Source organism: Passer montanus, unplaced genomic scaffold (genome assembly GCF_014805655.1).
Source record: "Passer montanus isolate IOZ18808 unplaced genomic scaffold, ASM1480565v1 scaffold148, whole genome shotgun sequence".
Classification (NCBI taxonomy): domain Eukaryota; kingdom Metazoa; phylum Chordata; class Aves; order Passeriformes; family Passeridae; genus Passer; species Passer montanus.
This window is the reverse complement of record NW_024361829.1, coordinates 215,563-235,217: the sequence shown is the minus strand read 5'-3', so window position 1 is coordinate 235,217 and position 19,655 is coordinate 215,563. Positions and strand designations below refer to the sequence as shown.

At 50.6% G+C, this 19,655-nt stretch overlaps 1 protein-coding gene across 2 annotated transcripts in view; it reads left to right on the top strand.

Annotated features, from left to right (window-relative positions):
• Nucleotides 1-10,864, top strand: part of LOC120498402 (corticotropin-releasing factor receptor 1) — a 29,639-nt gene extending 18,775 nt beyond the window's left edge. Inside the window, exons 4-13 of one of the 2 annotated variants that reach the window (XM_039701063.1) lie at nt 1,000-1,085; nt 2,042-2,148; nt 2,489-2,609; nt 3,087-3,240; nt 3,493-3,553; nt 4,889-4,961; nt 6,016-6,101; nt 7,475-7,610; nt 7,801-7,842; nt 8,487-10,864. In XM_039701063.1, the coding sequence (XP_039556997.1) occupies nt 1,000-1,085; nt 2,042-2,148; nt 2,489-2,609; nt 3,087-3,240; nt 3,493-3,553; nt 4,889-4,961; nt 6,016-6,101; nt 7,475-7,610; nt 7,801-7,842; nt 8,487-8,627 (1,007 nt within the window). In that variant the 3' untranslated portion in view covers nt 8,628-10,864. Of the gene's footprint in view, nt 1-999; nt 1,086-1,943; nt 1,965-2,041; nt 2,149-2,488; nt 2,610-3,086; nt 3,241-3,492; nt 3,554-4,888; nt 4,962-6,015; nt 6,102-7,474; nt 7,611-7,800; nt 7,843-8,486 lie in introns of those variants that run through there. The other variant, XM_039701064.1, reaches the window with a different exon arrangement.
• Nucleotides 10,865-19,655: the final 8,791 nt, after the last annotated feature.

Here is a 19,655-nt window from a genome sequence, read left to right as displayed (position 1 = left end):
CTGGGAGGAGGAGGGAGCTGATGTCCCCATCTTGGGGACAGAGGCAGAGAAGTAATCCTGCCCTGCCCTTGGAGGTGGTACAGGGGCCTGAAGCTTCCAGCTGAGCAAAGACTAGGGGACTTTGAATGTCCTCCCCTCCTGGCACAGGTGGTTGCACTGTCACTGCCAGGGACATGCTGGGAGTAGAGCATGTAGTGATATGAAAAGTGCCCAAAGTCGTTCCTAGCATAAGGCTGAGTTTCTGAGCACCCAAGTGTTGCTTTTGGTGAAAGAAATACCTTGCTTCTCACAAAAAAGCATAGATTTTTCCATCCTGCACATTCGTGCAGCCATGGAGGATGGCACAGACACACAGCTCCTGCTTTGTGGTGCCTGCTGTGCCGCTGTAGGAGCCTCTCTGCATTAATCACAACTTGAACCTGTCTCTGAGCCCTTCCCACCCCATCACCCTGACGAGGCTCACACCCTCCTGTTAATGGTAGCTCGGTCTCACCCCAGTGCTGGCAATGCCCCACTGCTGACACCAATGACAGACTCTCTGGGGTGCCTGGACCATTCCTTCCCAGTCAGCCTTGACACCTACTGTCCTTGCTGGGAGGCAAAAAGCTCCTAATTCAGGGAGAGAAATGAAACTTTGTGCTGCCATCACAGCAGAGAGCCTGGGCTGGCACATGATCACCCAAGCAAAGAGCAGAGTGAAAGAGAAGAAAATAAGAACTGGCACTGCTTCCACTGCATCCCTGTGTGTGATGAGGAGGTGTTGGGGCCCCCCAGTGCCAAGGGCAGAGCTGGTGCAGACCCAAAGCCATTGAGCGGGTCTGAAATATCCCAAGGATTTTGGTTCTGCAGTTGTGACCAAGGCAGTAGCTGAGCTGCCTTCAAAGCAGAAGATGCCAGACCTGGCCTGATGCCAATGCCCTGCATTAGTGACAGTCAGGTCACATGCCTGTGCCTATCCCCATGCTCTGTTAACCCTTGAATGGGCATCCTCTCTTTCAGATAATGGGTACAGGGAATGCCTTGCGAACGGGAGCTGGGCAGCACGTGTCAACTACTCCCAGTGCCAGGAGATCCTCAGTGAAGAGGTAGGAGCTTGGGAGTCCCTGGGCTCTTGGCAGGAGGGTGAGAGACAGTGATGAAGTTTTGAAAGGCATCCAGGCCAGGAATGGCCCATGGGAGCTGAGGGCTGAGCATGCAGCAGTATTCCAGTGATAATGTTGCACATGGCAATTATGACCCCTTCTTGATTTGCATTTTTATTCCCCATCAGAAATAAAGCCAAGCCTGTTTCCATCCCCATTAAAAATCCAAGAGGATTGGCAGGGTGAGGTCCCCAGGGGCTCTGGGTACAGATCACCCTGTCACTTTCCTACAGCTCCCTCCTGACCATCAGTGAAAACCCCATCCTTCCCTGCTGGCAGTGAAATAAAGGAGATATTTAGGAAGCTGAAAGACATACAAAAATGGGGATCAAGCCCCTGAGTAGGTCAAGCCCCGCCTTGAAGCAGAGGAGAAGAGATACGAGTTTTTCATTTGCAGTTGATATCAACTCTGGTATTTAACATGCTGACATCTCTTGCCAGGAATGTTTTTTCACTCACTTTAATTGCTTATTTACCCATTGGATGAGTGCCTAACAGCAGAAGTGATCAATTAATTCAATTATCACTCACACTTTCTTGTGCCCAAATTCATCCTAGCCTGTCAGTTGCCCCCAGGGCAATGGGGGATGAACTGAGATAAGATTCCAGTGAGCTCAACTGAGTTCCAGCAAGGTTTCCCCAGAGGAGGGGTTGGGATGTCAAAGCATTGAACTGCTCTGGTAAAAGTGGGATGTGAAACCAGGCTGGTGCCTCTCCTTCCCACAAGAGCCCCATCTCCTTCCATTCCCACTGTCCTGTCCCAGGGTGAGCTCCAATTGCTTCCTGAAAAAGGGCCCAGAATTGGAGGTGCAGCTGCCAAAGGTGATGTGGTGGAGGAAGTGGGTTTGTGCTAGTACCAGGGCTGCTGTTGACCCTGTGTCCATCTCCCCCACTCCCAGAAGAAGAGCAAGCTGCACTACCACATCGCTGTCATCATCAACTACCTGGGCCACTGTGTTTCACTGGGGGCTCTCCTCGTGGCCTTTGTCCTCTTCATGCGCCTGCGGTGAGTGACAAAGCTGCTGCCCTTTTCCTGCAAGGCCATCTCAGGCAGGGATGGACCCAGCTCCTGTGCTTTGCCATCTACTCTGCCATTGCCCTCCAGGTGGAGGGACCCTGCCTATCTCAGGGTTGGGGGTTTTTTGCTGCTTTTTAAAAGCATCTAGTTACAGAGGCAGAGGGCCCTCCTTGGTGCCTTCTACCTCCTGGTCTTCTTCCTGCCCACCTCACCCAGGGCATGGTCCCAGCAAGTCACCCTTGAGGTCCCAACAGAGACACTCAGCTCCACAAACAGCACTGTCCCCAGTCCCCCTGCTCTGATGGTGCCTTGTTCCACCTCTCTCCAGGAGCATCCGGTGCCTGAGAAACATCATCCACTGGAACCTGATCACAGCCTTCATCCTACGCAACGCCACGTGGTTCGTGGTGCAGCTCACCATGAACCCAGAGGTGCATGAGAGCAACGTGGTAGGTGCAGCTCTTCCAGGCTGAGCCCAGTCCTGAGCAGTCAGGGGGTGTGAGGACCCTGGAGATCACAGAAACACAAAGTGGTTTGGGTCTGAAGGTACCTTAAGGATCATTTAGTTCCAATCCCCCTGCTATGGGACACCTTCACTATCCCAGGTTGCTCCAAGCCCCATCCAACCTGGCCTTGGACACTTCCAGGGATGGAGCAGCCACAGCTTCTCTGGGCAACCTGTTCCAGGGCCTCACCACCTTGCCAGGGAAGAATTTCTTCCCTAAGCCTGCTCTCTTTCAGTTTGAAGTCACTAAGATGTGGCTACAAAAGCAACTTCAGAGAACAAACAGGGCTGGCTGGTGGCTGGCAGGCACCCCATGTGTATGAGAAACATGGGTTTGATTGCTCTGTGGGGTCTGTGCTGCTCCATGCGTTGATTGCACCACTGTGACACAGAGCTCGACAGGCTCCACATCTCCTGACAGGTTTGGTGCCGCTTGGTCACTGCTGCCTACAATTACTTCCATGTCACCAACTTTTTCTGGATGTTCGGCGAGGGTTGCTACCTGCACACAGCCATCGTGCTCACGTACTCCACGGACAAGCTCCGCAAGTGGATGTTCATCTGCATCGGCTGGTGTGAGTGCCAGGCCTCCCCTCACCCTGCCCTACCCGCGGTTCAGTGATGGGTGATGCCCCTCCAGCCTCTGCTCCAGTTCTTTTACACAAAGAGCTGCAAAAAGGGTGCCAGGAGCAGGAGGATGGGATTTGCATGGGCACCTCATCTCACTGGGTGGTTTGTGTGTGGTTTGCGTGTGAGAAAACCCCTGTTATGGTGTGGTTTTGTGGTGACCTTGCAGCTCTGAGACTCACCTGTGTGTTCCCCTGCAGGTATCCCCTTTCCCATCATCGTTGCCTGGGCCATTGGGAAGCTCTACTACGACAATGAGAAGTGAGCCTGATTGCTCTTATCCTCTGTTCTTTCTATCCCAAATCCTCAGGGATCAGTTGTGTCAGGAATTCTGTCAGGGAGGAAAAAAAGGATAATGTTCTTCCATTCTTTCTTTTATCCCATCTTTCACATCTCTGCATCACAAGCCCTGCCCCTGCTGGTTTCTCCTCAAAAGGCAAATGTGATTTTTAAGGGGGAAAAATATATTATACCAGATTTCCTGCAATAGGTTTGCTAAAGAGAGCTGGGATTTAACCAGGAGAGATCTAAATTACCCCCACCTGAGCCATTTTCACAAACACCTGCTGATGAAAGACTTAACAGGTACCTGAGAGTTCATCCCAGAGTGGGAAGTCGAAAGGAGCCCGTTGAGATGAATGGCAGCTTGTTCTGTTTTCCAGAGGTAGTTTTCCCTGCTGACTGCAGAAGTCCTGTGCTGCTCACACAGGCACTGATTGAACAACCCTGACAAGGTGCTCGCAGGACAGGGATACACCTGAGTGAGCTCCTGCAGGGTTTGCTGAGGACAGAGCTGGCCCAGACCTCTGTGTGAGGTTATGGAGAATCGTGGAATATCCTGAGCTGGAAGGAACCTACAAGGAACATTGAGTCTGAGTCCTGGCTCTGCAGAGACACCCCAACAATCCCACCCTGTGCATCCCTGAGAGCATTGCCCAGAAGCTACTGGAGCTCTGGCAGCCTCAGGGCTGTAACCATTTCCTGGGGAGCCTGTTCAGTGCCCAAGCACCCTCTGGGGGAAGAACTTTTCCTGATATCCAATCCCACATTCCCCTGTGACACAACCTCAGGCCATTTCCTTGGGTCCTACCCCTGTCACAGGGAGAGATGGGGGTGGACATGGGGGCTGCCCCTAGGGAGGAGCTGCAGCCCTTGATGAAGTCTAAACTCAGTCACCTCTGCCCCAGCTGAACATTCTAATTGTCCTCAGTTGCTACTCATGTGGCTCCTCCAGACTGCTCCCCATCTTCATGTCCCTCCTTTGGAAGCTCTCTAATGGCTTCAGATCTTTCTTACATTGCTGTGCCCAAAACTGCCCCCAGGATGCAAGGTGAAGCTGCCCCCATGCAGAACAGAGTGGGGACAGTCACCTCCTTTGTGAGGAGGGTGTCCCTGCTTGTCCTGCAATAACCAGCTCCCACATCCACATGCCCACACACACCTCCTTTTACTGAGTTCCAAGGGAAGCTATTTCACAATGGCTGCAGCAGTTTGAGTTTTAGTGCTTTCACCTCACAGACAGTGACTCACAGAGACTGTGCAAGGACAGGAGTCTATCCAGGTCACTCCCATGTCAGGCTTGTCCTTGCCTTGCAGGTGCTGGTTTGGGAAGCGAGCAGGTGTTTATACTGACTACATTTACCAAGGCCCCATGATCCTGGTGCTTCTGGTAAGAGCAAAGTGACCTTTTGTGTGCTAAATAGAGTCCTTCTGTGTGCATGTGGGTCACAGCTGCTTCTGTACAGGGTATTGCCCCCTCCTTTAGCCTCACTCTGCTGGGGCTTGTTCTGCTGCCCCACAGCAGCACTGCCTCTCACCCAAACTGCTCTTTAAGCAATTTTGGGCTTGGGGTGGGCTGCAGGAGGAGCCTGAAAACCTCACTCTGACAGGGGTGTCCCATCAACAGACTCCAACATGCATCACTAGGTCTCTCCATCCCTGCCATGGCACTGTTGGGGTGTGGGTGGATGCTTTGCCAAGCATTTGCAGCAGCCTGGGATCCTTGACTCCACTACCTGATCCTGATTCCATTTCTCTGTTCTGGTCCCCAGATGAGTAGCTGTGTTTGATCCAAGGGTCACATGGATGGGGCTTTGTCTTTTGTGGGTGGACAAAGAAGAGCAGAGGTGGCAGGTCACAAGCTGGGGGTCCATCCTGTGATTGCAGGGGGAAAGCCATGCACAAAGTCCCAAAACTATTCCTTCCTCCTTGCCCAATGCTGAGAAAACTCAAGGGAGTAAAAATCATTGGCATTATGGAATAATTTATCCTGTTTCCCATTTCTTAGCCGTTAGGCAGTCAGGCCACTACTAATTCCTGTCAATTGTGCTCAGCTCTAAAGACTCCTTCCCCTTCCCTCATTAGCGATTCAGCAGCCAAGAGAGCGACCAGGCAGACCCTGGATGTGATGGCAGCCACTCTCTACCTTAGATTCTTTCTCTCCCTCTGCTTTTTCACCTTCAGCCATTTCTCTAGCACTTGTCCTTCCTTGGCAATCTCCTGGCATGCCCCCTGCCCTGATCTCCTGACCAAACTCCTAAATCTTATTATTCAAGTGTTTTTTGAAAAGGAAGACATCCTCTCATGGTGCATGGAAGGCAGTAGATCAGGTTCAAGAGGAAACATTCCCATTTCCCCTGGCTCCCCCTTCCCCCACCTTTGCAGAGGAAATGGGAGGAAATACTGAGGGAGCAGACACTAACCAGTGACCCTGTTCCTCCCAGATCAACTTCATCTTTCTATTCAACATTGTCCGAATCCTCATGACTAAGCTCCGAGCTTCAACCACATCAGAGACAATCCAGTACAGGTAAGAGCATGAGTGACCCTTCCAGAAGCCAGCCTAGGAACTGGGCCCTCTCATGATCACTGGGGATGGGCACAGCCCCATTAGCCAGGTAGCAAGGGGATGGGAGCATGGAGAGACACCTAAGAGCATCTCAAATACTGTTTGGAGGCGCATGGTCATTAAATCTGGCCAGGGAGAGCCTTGTGATGCAGAGTGTGGATGGCTGTTTCTGCCTTTGAAGTGAACTCTTGGGATTTGAGTCTCTTTGCAAAAGCCTGTTCTGGTGGGACCTGATGAGCTCTCCAGGCTGGGAGCTGCAAATCTTGGCATGGAGGTGAGAATTAAATCACTGCTTGACAGAAAAGCAAAAGCTGAGGAAGCTGATGAATCGATGCCACCCCAACATCTCCTTGTAAAGAAGAAGACAGTACTCCCACAGCACAAGGCAGCAAGATCCCGCCTTGCCTGTTGGGGAATATTTTGCAGTAAGAGGTGCATTGTCAGAGCAGCTCCCCAGAGTACCTGGAATAGAAGACACTTTGGGCTTCATCATTGCCTATGTCTGGATCATTTTGTGGGCAGGAATTGGGGAATCTCACTGTGTGCCAGGTCAAGAGAAGCCCCTTTTGATGTGGAGGGTGGCTTTTTCAGCTGAGAAAGGAAAAATTCTGGTTCTATTATTGAAAAAGCTACACCAGTGAATGTGCTGTACTGTAGTTTTCCAGCTCGTATCCTTGGTTCCCTCCAGCTCCTTCATGGCATCAGCCCATTTGTGTCAGGGACTGTTCTCTCCTCTAAATCTGAGATGCAAAACACGTCCCAGATTCCCTCCCCGCCCAGCTCAGACCCTCCAGGGATGACTATCTACTGTTGGAATATGTCCATTAACAGGGTTTTTAAGCAAAAGGTGATGACTTGGCATTGTTCTTGTCCCCTGATCCAAAGGAATGAGGTGCCAAGCCCAAATCCTTCCCACACTCTCTGTAGCAGCACTGACTTTTCACAAACTGTACTTGTAATCTCATCAAAATATCAAATTAATTACCTGAGTTAAGGTTTTCACAAACTTGTGTTGAAGGCTGTGAATTATTATACCCTCCTTAATTCCTTTTTAATTGAGCTGTAGATCAGCCAAGCAATCATTCTATGCCAGCTCAAGGTCAGGCCTCTGCTCTCCATGGCCCTTTTCTGGGTGGAGAAGCACAGCAAGGGCCCAGTGCTCAAAGCAGCCTTGTCCCTTGGGAACTGCACTGGAAAACAGCCCAGCTTGGCTCTATCCTCCCCTAGTCACTGGTTTTCAAGTCCCAGCAGACCAGTCCAAGCCATGCTGGTGCTGGGAGTGGGATGGGCAGAGTCCTTGTGCCCAGGAGCTCAGGTCCCTGTTTTCTCCCTAGGAAAGCAGTCAAGGCCACACTGGTGCTGCTGCCCTTGCTGGGGATCACCTACATGCTGTTCTTTGTCAACCCCGGGGAGGATGAGATCTCCAGGATAGTCTTCATCTACTTCAACTCCTTTCTGGAGTCTTTCCAGGTAATGGTCCTCCACACTGGCTTCCATCCCAGTCCTCTCACCAAGGGATGTGGAGAAGCCCATCCTGGCTGATGCCTCATCCTGCTTCTGCCCCTTCTGAAACCAGATATCCCCAAACCCCAGAGCTGTTCCAAAGCTCCTGGTGCAGGGGTACCTGTTTGCTGTGACTCTGCTGCTTGTCTCCTTTCAGGGCTTCTTCGTCTCTGTCTTCTACTGCTTCCTGAACAGTGAGGTGAGCGCAGTGGGCTGGGGTTTTTTTGGGGGGTCTACACCCTTCCTTGCAAGCAGACAAGTTCAGCATGAGGCTCCACTGCTGTACAGGGCTTGGAGGGTGCTGGTCCCTAATTCCCCATCTGAAGGTATTTGGTGATCAGAGTTGGTGCTTCACCTCCAGCCCCAGATACATCTACAGCCCCAGATTTTGCCCAGACAAGAAAGGCTGCTGTCTGTCTCCTCCTCTCCACCTCAAAGAACAGATGCTCTCATGGTGCACCTGTGTGATTTGGTGCAGCAGCGCCAAGGGTCCTCCCCATCCCAGGGAAATCCTTCCCCAGGATGAGCCCCATACACATGTGGGTTGCACATGGATGAGGATATCTCCCAGGCTCTGACCCAAAACACAAACAGCAGAAATCAAAGGAGCTGAGGGTAGAAGTGAATCCTGGGGCCAGATATTTGGGCAGCTCTTTCCTCTGCCTCCTCCAAATGCTCCCACACCTTTGCTGACTCAGGAAAGTTTACCCTGCATGAACCTGTTTTGTTAGCAAATCACATCTCATTAATCCATTTTTGGCTGGAGGACTGAGGAGGAGGATGGCTGGTGCCTCTGAACAGCCTCTGTGTGATGACCAAATGTCCCTGACTGACCTCACACAGGTGCGATCGGCCGTACGGAAGCGGTGGCACCGGTGGCAGGACAAGCACTCCATCCGTGCCCGCGTGGCGAGGGCCATGTCCATCCCCACCTCCCCGACCCGTGTCAGCTTCCACAGCATCAAGCAATCCACGGCTGTCTGAGCCGGGAGCGAGAGGCCGCAGCGGGAGCCGGCGTCCCCACTGTGGGGAGCCCCTGGGAGGGGGCACGGCACAGGACCAGCTCCTGCCGGTGGCCCCGGCCCCACAAGGAGAGCATGAACTCGCTTGGTCATGGGACACCTGCACAGCTCCTGCCCCACGTGCTGGGCAGGCCTGGAGGACAGGACAGCTGAGGTGCTGCTTTGTCATCTCCCTGGCAGCTGTGTGACCTGCTGGCGTGGCAGAAAGAGCCAGAAGGACCTGGAGAGGTTGCAGCAGCTTTCTGCTGGGCATGATGTCTCGGGGTTTGGGCATGACTTATCAGGCTTGTCTGCTTTGAGGTGACAGGAAACCAGGACATTGCTGGGACAGTTTATGGGGCTAATTCCGTGGGAAGCTGGGTCAGCCTTCCAGTGAGCACATGCTAGAATGTTGCTGGTGGTGGGGGGAACCCTCTAGAGGAGCCAAAGTCCTGTGTGCTGGAAGGGGATGGATAGAGAGCCCTGGAGTGATTGTTGCTTCATGTGGCTGTGTTTTTGTAGCATTAGGGTTGAGTCCTTCCCCTGTCTTTTGCTGTGTCTCCTGGTGTCCTGTAACTGCTGCTTGGTCTGACTAGGTCATTTCTCATCTTGTCACCAAAGGTGGGGTAAAGCAATGGGGTGGGAGAGGGGAGGTAACTCCCCCTCCCAAGGGGATGGGTCCTAGGGGCTCTGAACAGCCACACAGAGTTGGCTTGATCTGGAGGGAAGCACAGGAATTAGTTAAATTCTCTGGTTCAGCCCAGATGGATCCACAGGTCTCTGCAAAGCCCTGGACCTCAGGCTGACTCTGTCCCTGCTTAAAGGGTGGAAGGTGAGGGAGCCCTGCAGTGGAGTGGTGGCTGAGGTCCCCAAAGGCAGGTACTGCAGGGACAGGCCCTGGCTCTGCCCCCTCCTCCTTGCCCTGCTTTTACCTGGGCAGGTGGGCCCAGTGCCAAAGCTGCTCCTTGCTCTTGTGCAGGGGATGGGACCAAACCATCCCCACGCTGGGGTTAAGTGCCTTGGAGGAGCAGCAGCCTCCTTTCCCTTCCCTCCCTATCTCCCTCCCCATTCTGGGGACTCCAGATTGTCCCCTTGTTCCCCCTCTCTCATTGCCCTCTTCCATGTGGTCACCAAAAGCAGCTGAGCAGAAGAGTGGATTTGCCTTGACCTCTTTGGAGCCACCTTTTCCTTGTCCCATACAAGGTCTGGGGATGCCCAGGCAGAAGACAGATTACAGCAGGTTTATGGGCTGTCTGCCCTCTGCATTCGAGGGATTTTGGTACTGGGGCCATACAGGGTCTGGTGTGAGCCCCTTCACACTTCTGTGCCTCAGTTTTCCCACTATAAAGAACAGCATAAATGTTTTCTGCCATGGGGAGATTTAAGCATCTTTGAAATTGCAGTATTTTGTGATTTCCTCAGGATATACCACCAGAAAGGAATAAAATCTTGAATCTTTTTTATTTAAAGAGAAGCATAGGGAAAAACCTCTGGGGTCTTTCTTCAAACATTTCTGAAATCCAGTAGTTTAGAGCAAATTCCTCCCACCTCCCTCCCATTCTGATTTTCTACCTTCATGTCTACAGTGCAGCAAAACTGGAAATATCCCATTGACTCCAATAATTTGCTGGGAACAGCAACAGTTCCCAGTATGACACAGTGACCACAGCAAGGACCATACCCTGCACATAGGGCACATTTCAGTCTTTGTTCAGGTTCAGCTGCTGCCAACAGTCCCCAAAAGTGCCCCTTCTTCAAAATATGGGTGTGAAAAGACCCCTGGAGTTATGCAATGGGAAAAGTGGCAGCTTCCAGCTCCATGGACACTTTCTGCTGGTGCCCTACAAGGAGTAGACTTGTGTCTTCTGTGTCTTGGTTTCTCTGTTGGGTACTTTGGCAGGAGCTAATAATGATCTGCTGGCAATGGAGAAGGGGAAATGCCCCAGGGAGCTTTTTTCCTCATCCCTGCAAGTGATGTTGCCAAAAAATGATGTCCTACATGTTCAATTTGGATTTTTCTAAAGTGAGGTCTTTTGGTGGAAAGAAGCTGGAAATTGAAAAACCAAAGAAAGAAACCCGAACAGAAGCATCTGTGTTCACATCACTGTTTTTCCCTTCTCCTCTTGGTGGTCTGCTCCAACTGATGTGACTTTGCTTTCCGTAGCTGGAGTGTGTATTCTCAGTCTTGTTTGATTAAAAATACTTCAATTCCTCTTACAAGGACTTTTGGAGCATGTTTATCTTTTGAAAAGACAACCCTGGCATGGCCCCTCCCCAGTTTCCATGGGATCATCCTCACACTGCAGTGAGCTCAGCATCCCACTGATCTAGAGCTTTTTTGTCTCTTTTCTACCCCAATTCCATGTGCCCAGAGCATGGAGGGGACTCTCCACAAAGGTATCTACACCATCTCATCCAAGAGAATCCCACACAGGTTTTCCAGACAAGTACCATCAGGGCTGGAGAAAGTCCTCCAGGTTTTCCCCCTTGCCAGGGTTTATTTTACAGAATAAAAATGTAATGTGCTTCACAGCAGGAGGGAGGGCCAATGAAACTTGACTTTCATTTCATACATCAATGTTTACAAGTGAAATTCAGACACAAACAGATTTCTGGTCAAGCTCTTCTGTTGCAGAATTAATTTGTTCATCACACAGAGCCGTGGAGAGCACTGTAATTTAGTAAGCACCATGCACATAAATAATAATTACGGGTTCCTGCTGATTACATGATTGTATTTAAACTTATCAAGTAACTCTGAGATTAACGACCTGCCAATCCAGTGCTCTTGACAAGGCTGGAGCCTCTTGGGATCTTCCTGTGTTAACCCTTTATGTTATCCTGGTACCTTTCAGGGCTGGGAAAAGCAAAATGGGACTCCAAGGATGGGATCTCATGGTGCTATGGGATATCCCAGTGGGATGATGCACAGGAGCTTCTCCAGCACAGTGAGATGGATTTTTATTTAGCTTGTTTATTTGGTTGATACATTAAACCCACCATGAAGGTTGTCAACAGTCCTGGAGTCACTTCCCACCCTCAGCCCTACCACCTGGGACCAAAGTTTGGGTGCCCTGAGATATATCCCCAGCAAACCAAGGGCCAGCAATGGAGAAAACCTGCCCTGCAGAGCCTGAATGGAGGCAGAGGGAAGCTCGTGATCCTGGTTCCCTGTGGAGGATCTGTGCCTTCATTCTACCTTCCAACTAGGCTGCCCTGTGCAAATATCCCCACTGCCAGAGCCAGGACCTCCCAGTTCCATGGCATGTAAATCAGAGGTTTATGGCTGGTATTAAAGCAAAGCGAGGCTGTCATTCCCCTTCCTCAAACAACACATATCTGTCTGGTGGTCCACATCTTTGGACCATTCCTGGATATTGAACCCTGCTGTGACTTCCCAGGCAGGTAAGGACTCTGGAAAGGATGGGAGGTTGGAAGGAGAGGAAATCTTGCTTTACAGCCCAGTGGGTTCAGTTGTGGCTTTCATCACTGTCTGCCCCAAGACGACTCTCATCTGTGATATGCTGTCCTTTAAGCACTGCTAAACTCCCAAATAAATATTTCATCCTTTAATTCCAATGCCCCCTCCTTCACTGCTCTCTCCAGTGTGAGCCTCACGCTGATATTTGTCGCCACAGTCGCAGTTAAATGGCTCTCAGACACATGTGGTGGTGGTAGGAGACAGGCAGCTCTGCCACCCTCATGAAAATTTCAAAGGGACATATTTTTCCAGTTTGGGGGAGAACTAAAGATCAGAGACACAAGTGATTCCACAGGAGAGCTCATCTGTTCAGCCACACAGAGAATACTTGAGGAGCCCCTGGGCTGTACTGAAGGCAGCAGAGTTGTGTGATCACACAGCCTGCTGAATTGGCACCTGCAGAGAGCAGGGATGAGCTAATCCCACAACCAGGAATTCGTGTGCACATCCACAGCTGAGTTCATCCTCCCAGCTGGTGCCCTCATCCTGAGGGATGTGCACCAAGGACTGTCCAGGTTTTCCAGGTTTGCTTGGAAATAGTTGCAGTCTCCAACCACCTGCTCCCAGGAGAGCCTCTGCAAGCCCCATGGCTGAGATCCCCGGCCCTGCCCTCCTCCCTGTCAGGCAAAATTTTCAATGGTAAAGTTACCTTTAGGCTGCTGAAATCTGTTTCTGAGCCTCCTGCTTACTGTGGAAACTGAGGCACAGATTTGCTATGGATTTTGGGAAATACTGAGCTCTGCTGGCTGAGCAACATCCTGACAGGCACCTCTGCTGCAGAGCATCCTCTAGCCCCAGAGCATCCTCCATCCAGGTCTGAGACCTGTTTCAGGAGACATCAGTGTGAGGTGGGCTTGGGACCCTTTCAGCAGCCCAGAGCCTCCTTCTGCCCCCAGGAAATGTCCCCACCACCCCACCCTGATCCAGCCAACCCCACCAAAAAGGACTGCTGTCTGTTCTGAGCTTCCACTTCCAGACAGCTGGCTGATGTATCCAGGTGCCCTGCCAGACCCTAATTTTGGGTGCAGCAGGAGAAGGGTCACAACTTCCCTCACTCAGCACGGTACCCACAGGCTCAGTACACAGTGGGCCCAATGCAGATGCTTGAGATCCAGATGGCCATGTCCTCTCCTGGTCCTTGGCTGCTTCATTTTCTGCCTCCCCATTTTTCATAGAGGCAAATCACCGAGGACCTGTCCCTGCCTGCCCTTCTCAGCACATGGTGTTGGTGACATAGCTGTCAAAGTCCAGCCAGCAAAACGTCTTTGGGATTTGTGTGCTGAGTGTGGCTGACCTCCAAACACGAGGTGTCAGAGCCCCTGGCTCAATCCCAAAGGATCTTCTCTGACTGCCAGGAGCTATTAACATCTCTCTCCTTCCAGAAGGATGTCAGCTTTGTTTGGGATGAAACCAGCCTTTGGAAGAGCAGATGATCCAGTGATGCTGCAACCAGTAGGGTCTCCTGACATCTGCTTGCAGCTGTGGGCATGCCAGGTGAGGTCTTGGAGGGTGGATGAGGCTCTTCCTGCAGTGGGATAGCTGGAGAGTCCCAAGGAGCTGGTGGCTCTGAAGAATCCTGTGGGGATGTGAAATACAGGGCAAAAAGGGTAGCCCTGGGTTAAGCACTTCCAGTAATCCCAACAGCAGAGGAACAATTATTGGCACAGCAGGAGCCAGAGAGCTGGAGAAACACAAACAGGGAAAACTGCAGCCTAGGAATGAAACACACAAGCACAGAAGCAGGATCTTAGTACAAGTCAGGAAAAAGCAGTGTGACTCTGCCAGCTAGTTCAAAAGGAAAATAGGATGAGATATTCAGGAACAGCCTTGGATCATAGGCAAGAATATTGGAGTTTGATTGGAGTTTGAGTGACATTCCATCCACCCAAGCCAGAGTATCATGTTTCTGATTAAAATTATTTGGGTGGCTAAAAGGAGCTATATTTTAATGCATTAGTGGTTAAGGTGTGTTTAGAGGCTGCACATTGAGTTATAATAAATAAGCACATAAAATAGACTTTTTTTCCCTCTGGGGAATGTCCTGCCCCATTTGCATGCAGGGAGTGCTTTCCATCCAGGGAATGCCGTGTCCAGCTTTGGAGACCCCAAGAAAGAAAGGACATGGAGCCTTCTGCAGTGATTCCAGAGGAGGCCATAGAGATGCTTCTCTACTCTGGAGACACGCAAGAAGAGCTGGAGTTGTTTATCTGAAGAAGGCTCTAGGGAGACTTTAGAGCCCCTTCAGGTGCCCAAAGGGGCTCCAGGAGAGCTGGAGAGGGAGGACAAGGGCCTGGAGTATGAGGAAAATGGAGAATGGCTTTCCATTGCCAGAACTGAAGTTTGACACATAAATCACAGACTGGATCAAAGTGCATCTCACCCACTGCAGGAGCAGTCCCACTGCTTCCACCCAGGATCTGGTGCTCCCAGCATAACTGAGTCCACCTTGATGGTGGTCCCCAGCTCCTTAGCAAAACTTTCATTAGCTTCCTTGTTTCTTTGGTCAGGAGGGTTCTAAGTCCTTTTCACCTTGTTGTTAGCCCTTGCACACAAACCCAACCTTAAAAGGGATAAACCCCACATATTTTAATTCAGATCAGCTTACAAAGGCTTCATTCATCTCTTTTGACCCCCAGGGTAAAACTTTAGTCTTAAATAATTAATTCTGCTTGGTTAGGTTTGTTTTTTTCCAAAGGAGATTCATTTCCTGCCGCTAAATTTCCCACCTGTGTGTAATACCCATGTTTTTCCATTTCTTTTTCCAAAAGCAGTGCCCCCACACACAATGTGATAGCAAGGAACAAAACCTAGCCCAGTCCCCAGAGATTTTTTTCCTATAGAAGTTGCAACTCAGGCATGGTACACCTAAATCGTGTGGGGAGCTTTGAAGGCCCTGGCATAGCCCAAATCATCATAAATCCCAACCTGGCAAAACAAGGCATGAGTCAAGCACTGCTGGAGAGGAGGACGTGTGGAGCCAGTGCCATGGCAAACAAGGGAAATCTATGCAAAATGGGAAACAATTAAAAGAGAATCAACCAGGCTGCAGGAGGAGAAAATTGCTTCTTTCAAACCATCTTGATTATAGGGCTGCAAAGGCCCAGAGCTCCCATGGCTTATCACCAGTATGAATAGATGAAAAGGTTGTTAATCAGGATTGTCAGAAGCTCTCCCAAAACCAAACATCCTCACTGAAATGAGGGCTGCCAGGGAACTTTGATGTTCCACAGCTTCCTCTGCTCAGCCCTCACCTATGAATGTGCTGGTCAGAAGAGGCCAGTACCTTTTGTCTTTCCAGAAAAGGGCTGGGAATTTCACACTGGTAGTTGGGAAGGTGACACCTCTGGTGGAGCTGGATGGAAATGGACTCTCCATAGCCTGTCCCCATCTCACACAGCCTTTCTCCTTCCCTGATAACCTGAAAGGCCAACTGTGAGAAAATGCTCCTCACTTTCAGAAATTTAGAAAGGTTTATTAAACCTTATCAAAAATACAACAGAAGACTGAATAGACAAAATATTATGGTGCTGGCAGCAAAGGATTTTTCCCACCATGTGCTCAACCACACAATGGAAGTTTCACCCTTTAACCTTTTAACCCCTCCCAAAGTTCTGTCCATCAACTCCTTCTTCGCTGTCCAGTGGTGGAGATCACTTCCTTAAATCTTCATTGGAGGTCAAGTGTTGCCACAGTGACAAGCCCACCCTCCCAAATATCCCAAACCCAGGCTGTCCCTTGATAACAACACAAGGGGGTATAACATAACTATAAATCTAAAAAACTTAATATACATACATGATATTTGTCTGTTAATTGTGAGAGTCAGTCATCACATTATTCATCTATCATACCAGCGGTGTTGGTGATGTGGGGAGGAGTTTGTCAAGACTCCAAAAGCCAAGCTGTGACATGGGCTGATATCTTGCCAAGGTGGGATGGGGCCAAGGTATGGCTGGGAGTGGGCAGATGTGATTCCTTTCCATGTCCACCCTCATCCTACCTTGGCAGTGACCACATGGACAGCCACAAGGAGAATACAAGGCTTAGAAAAGGACCTGTGTCCAGCCAAAATGAGATTTGGTCCTCTGATCTCCTAAAAGGATAAATCCCATCTCCGCATCCTGCAGCTCTGGGAAGCAGCTGGGACACCCCTCATCAGCTCCCTGAAACAGCTCTGGGAGTTTGAAGCAAGAAGGGAGGGTGGGAAATTGCTTTCTATTGCAGCTAAAGTAAGCAAGGAGCAGGTGGGGGTGCACAGCCAGGGCTGCACATAGAAACCAGCCTGTCCAGTGCCTGGGGAGGGGACTATGAGCTGTCTCCTTTCACTGAGCTCGGATAAAGCCTGAAACAGGCACCGTGTGGTGCTCAGCAGCTGAGCTGCAGCTGCCTCGGTGCCAATTACATACTTTTGCTAATGCCACCGTGCTAATTGCATTAATGAGACACTAATCACACACCTAACGGATATAAACGGGAGCTAATTGCTCTACAGTGACACCGTGCTCCATGCAGAGCTGTCCATCCCTGCAAAGAGCAGCTGTTCCTGGAAGCATCCTGCTGCTCCCGGGAACGTTCAGTTGGCAGCCACAGGGCTCTCCCAGCACCCGAGCCACCACACCGGGTGAGACATGGGGCTAGGAATTAGAGGGGTATTGATTAGAAATAGATATTTAGATTAAATATTGTTTAATATTTGCTGCATTTTACTGTGCTAACTGCCTGTAAAGGGAAGACAGGGTGTACATGTAAAAGCAATATGAAAGAATGCAAGGATGTGTGATAAGGGAAGGATGATATTCATCAAAACAGGACAAAGTTACAAGGTGATAACAAGGCTCCTCTGGACCCCCCAACCAGATCCAACCAAGCTCATGGTTTGGATTGTGACCAAAGGATCAGTAAGCATGGGCAAGGAGACAGGGTGAGAAGGTCAACTCTGATGAAGACTACCCTCAAGAATCCCCAAGAAAACCACCAGAGACAAGTATGAGGGCACAATGGTCTGATAAGATAATTAACAAACAAAGTGGGACAAGGTGGAACCAGGAAATGAATATGCATAAATGTACTGCAAAATCTAATGTATATGTAACATTCTAGAGGATAAAAAAGAATGCTGAGAGCAAGTAGGTGCACATTCCTTTGTGGAGGTATCCCACATGCATCCAGCCGAAAATACATACCTACTTTATAACTCACTTTGAGTTTTAGAGTCTTTCCATGTATCATGGCCATATCTGCTTCTAAACCTCAGCAGGAATAGCCCCTTCAAGATCCATCTGATTCTTTCCGAGGCAAATTAAGCCTCTTGTATGGTGGGGAGATGTGTTCAGGTGGCAGAGGTGTCTGGCTCTATGTCCAGATCACCCACGGTGAAGGGGTCTGCCACTATCCATTGGGGGGGATCTTGCCCTTCTCCTGGGCCACCCTGGGTAGGACTAAGGCTGCGGGTGCACCCTAGGGACACACAGGATGCCTGGCAAGAGGGTAGGAAATGGGTTATTCCTGCCTGGAAGGAGCAAGCAGGAGCTGGGGAAGGCACTGACCCTGCTAAGGGGCTGCTCAGGTGCTGCAGGGCTGTTTTTGCACCGTTTTCCTATTTCTCATGGCTGGTCCCAGCTCCCTGCACTTCACAGCCACTTGCTAACACCCACCCCTCAGGCTCCCCCGGCTCCCTGCCTTTGGCACATGGAAACTAAGCTGGAATTTCTCACGGCTTCAACCACAGCTCCTCTTCCCAAAGCGTATTACAGCCCAGTGCTAAGCGGGAAGGACATGCAGGTGCCTTCCCCGCAGGCTCTGTGGCCTTCTGTCCTTGCTGGAGGATAATTATTGCTTCTTGACTTGCTCCTGTGACAAACTACAGCGGCAGTGGCACAGCGAGGGCAGCAGAGCAGGAGCAGGATGCAGCTGGGTGCCCTGGCTTCAAAATCCAGCCTCAAACATTTCAGTCACCCTCGCACGGTTTGGGACAAGTTTAAACCCTTGTCCCTAACCATGGCACTGCACTAACAAGGGGCAGGTCACTCAGGGGCTGTCTCTTATTACAGCCCAATAAAGCAGAGCCGTCCTCGAAATACCCTTAACTCTGACCCTGATTCTGTTCAGGATCATAGTCTTTGAGAAAGTAAAATGTGTCTGGGAAGGAAGCAAAAACTGGATTCAGAGGTAAATGTTTTCAGTTAATTGGAGAGCCTGTTTAGCGGGTAGGCTAAAATCTTCTGGAGGCAAAGGTGCATAGAGCAAGGCACTGGACAAATCTCTTCCCAGGGCATGCGGCACAAATAAAGGTTGGATGTAGTATAACAAACCATGAGCAAGAGGCGGATAATCCTCTGTGCCACTGGAAATGAAACACACATTGTTCTCTGCAACCTTCCCCCGGCAGAGCCTGAGCCAGCAGCTCTGCACCACTGCGGGCAGAGCTGCAAAGCAACTGCGGGGAAAGGCCCGGCTGGGCTCTCCCCGCGCTTGGAGAGAGCGATTGCTCAGTGTGAGAGGAATCTTAATGGCACAGGAGGCAGCTGCGGCAGCGTTTATCACCTCAGCAGTCGCTCACAGGCAGCACAGGGCTGGAACTGCAGGAAGGGGTGCAGGAAGGGGTGCGGGCAGTGCTCGCAGGGCACAGAGGGTGCAGTGGCAGTGGCTCTCCTCATTGCAATGCTCAGGGCATGAACAGTGTCATGGGCTCCTGAAAACAAGACAGACACCGCTTTCCAAGTTTTTGCTGCAATAAGGTAGTGCAGCCTCACACTGATTTGGCAAATTTGGCCACAGAAGCCACAGTCTAGAGTTGCCCAGCTGCACAAGTCAAAAACATACCTGGGATTCAAATGGTGGAGGAGGAAGTCACAGAATCCTAGAATACCAGAATGGTACTGGGTTGAAAGGTTCCACACAGTTCCATACCCCTGCCATGGGAAGAGACACAATGGGTTGGGGTTTAGAATTTCCTCCTTTTGTTTTCTCGGGGAATATCTCCCATTTTTGTTGCTAAGAAACAATAACGATTGGTACTTAAGAGAGACAAAAGAAGTAACTACGGAGAAGGGACAGCAGTGCAGCTGGCTTTACTGCGGGGGCTGAGGAGTTTCTACCGGAAGGACAAAGTTACCGAGAATTGGGCTGGGGAGACAGGGGCTAGGCACAGCCCCCAGGCATCCTGTGCTCTCGGCAGTCAGAGGGGAGAGAGGCTGCGGTCGTTGTGGGGAGAATTTGTTACCACTGCGGGGGTCCTGCTGTCTTTCTTGCACCGTGAGCAGCGCCCGTGTCACCTCACCAGAGGACCCTTCGCCATCTGGTGGAGTGCCTCAGAGGAAACCCCGGGACCCCTGAGCCCCTTTCCCGTCCCAGGAGCCTCTCTCTGCCATGTTCGGGAACCGGGCTGTTAAAAATAGGTTAGAAACTGTAGTAAAATAGTTGATAGTTGTTAAGCATGTACTGTTAGTTTGGTTGTTATGTTGTAAAAGGGGTTAAAAGGGTTAAAGTTATAAGAAATAAGGTACTCAATGTACCGTATTAGACCTAAGT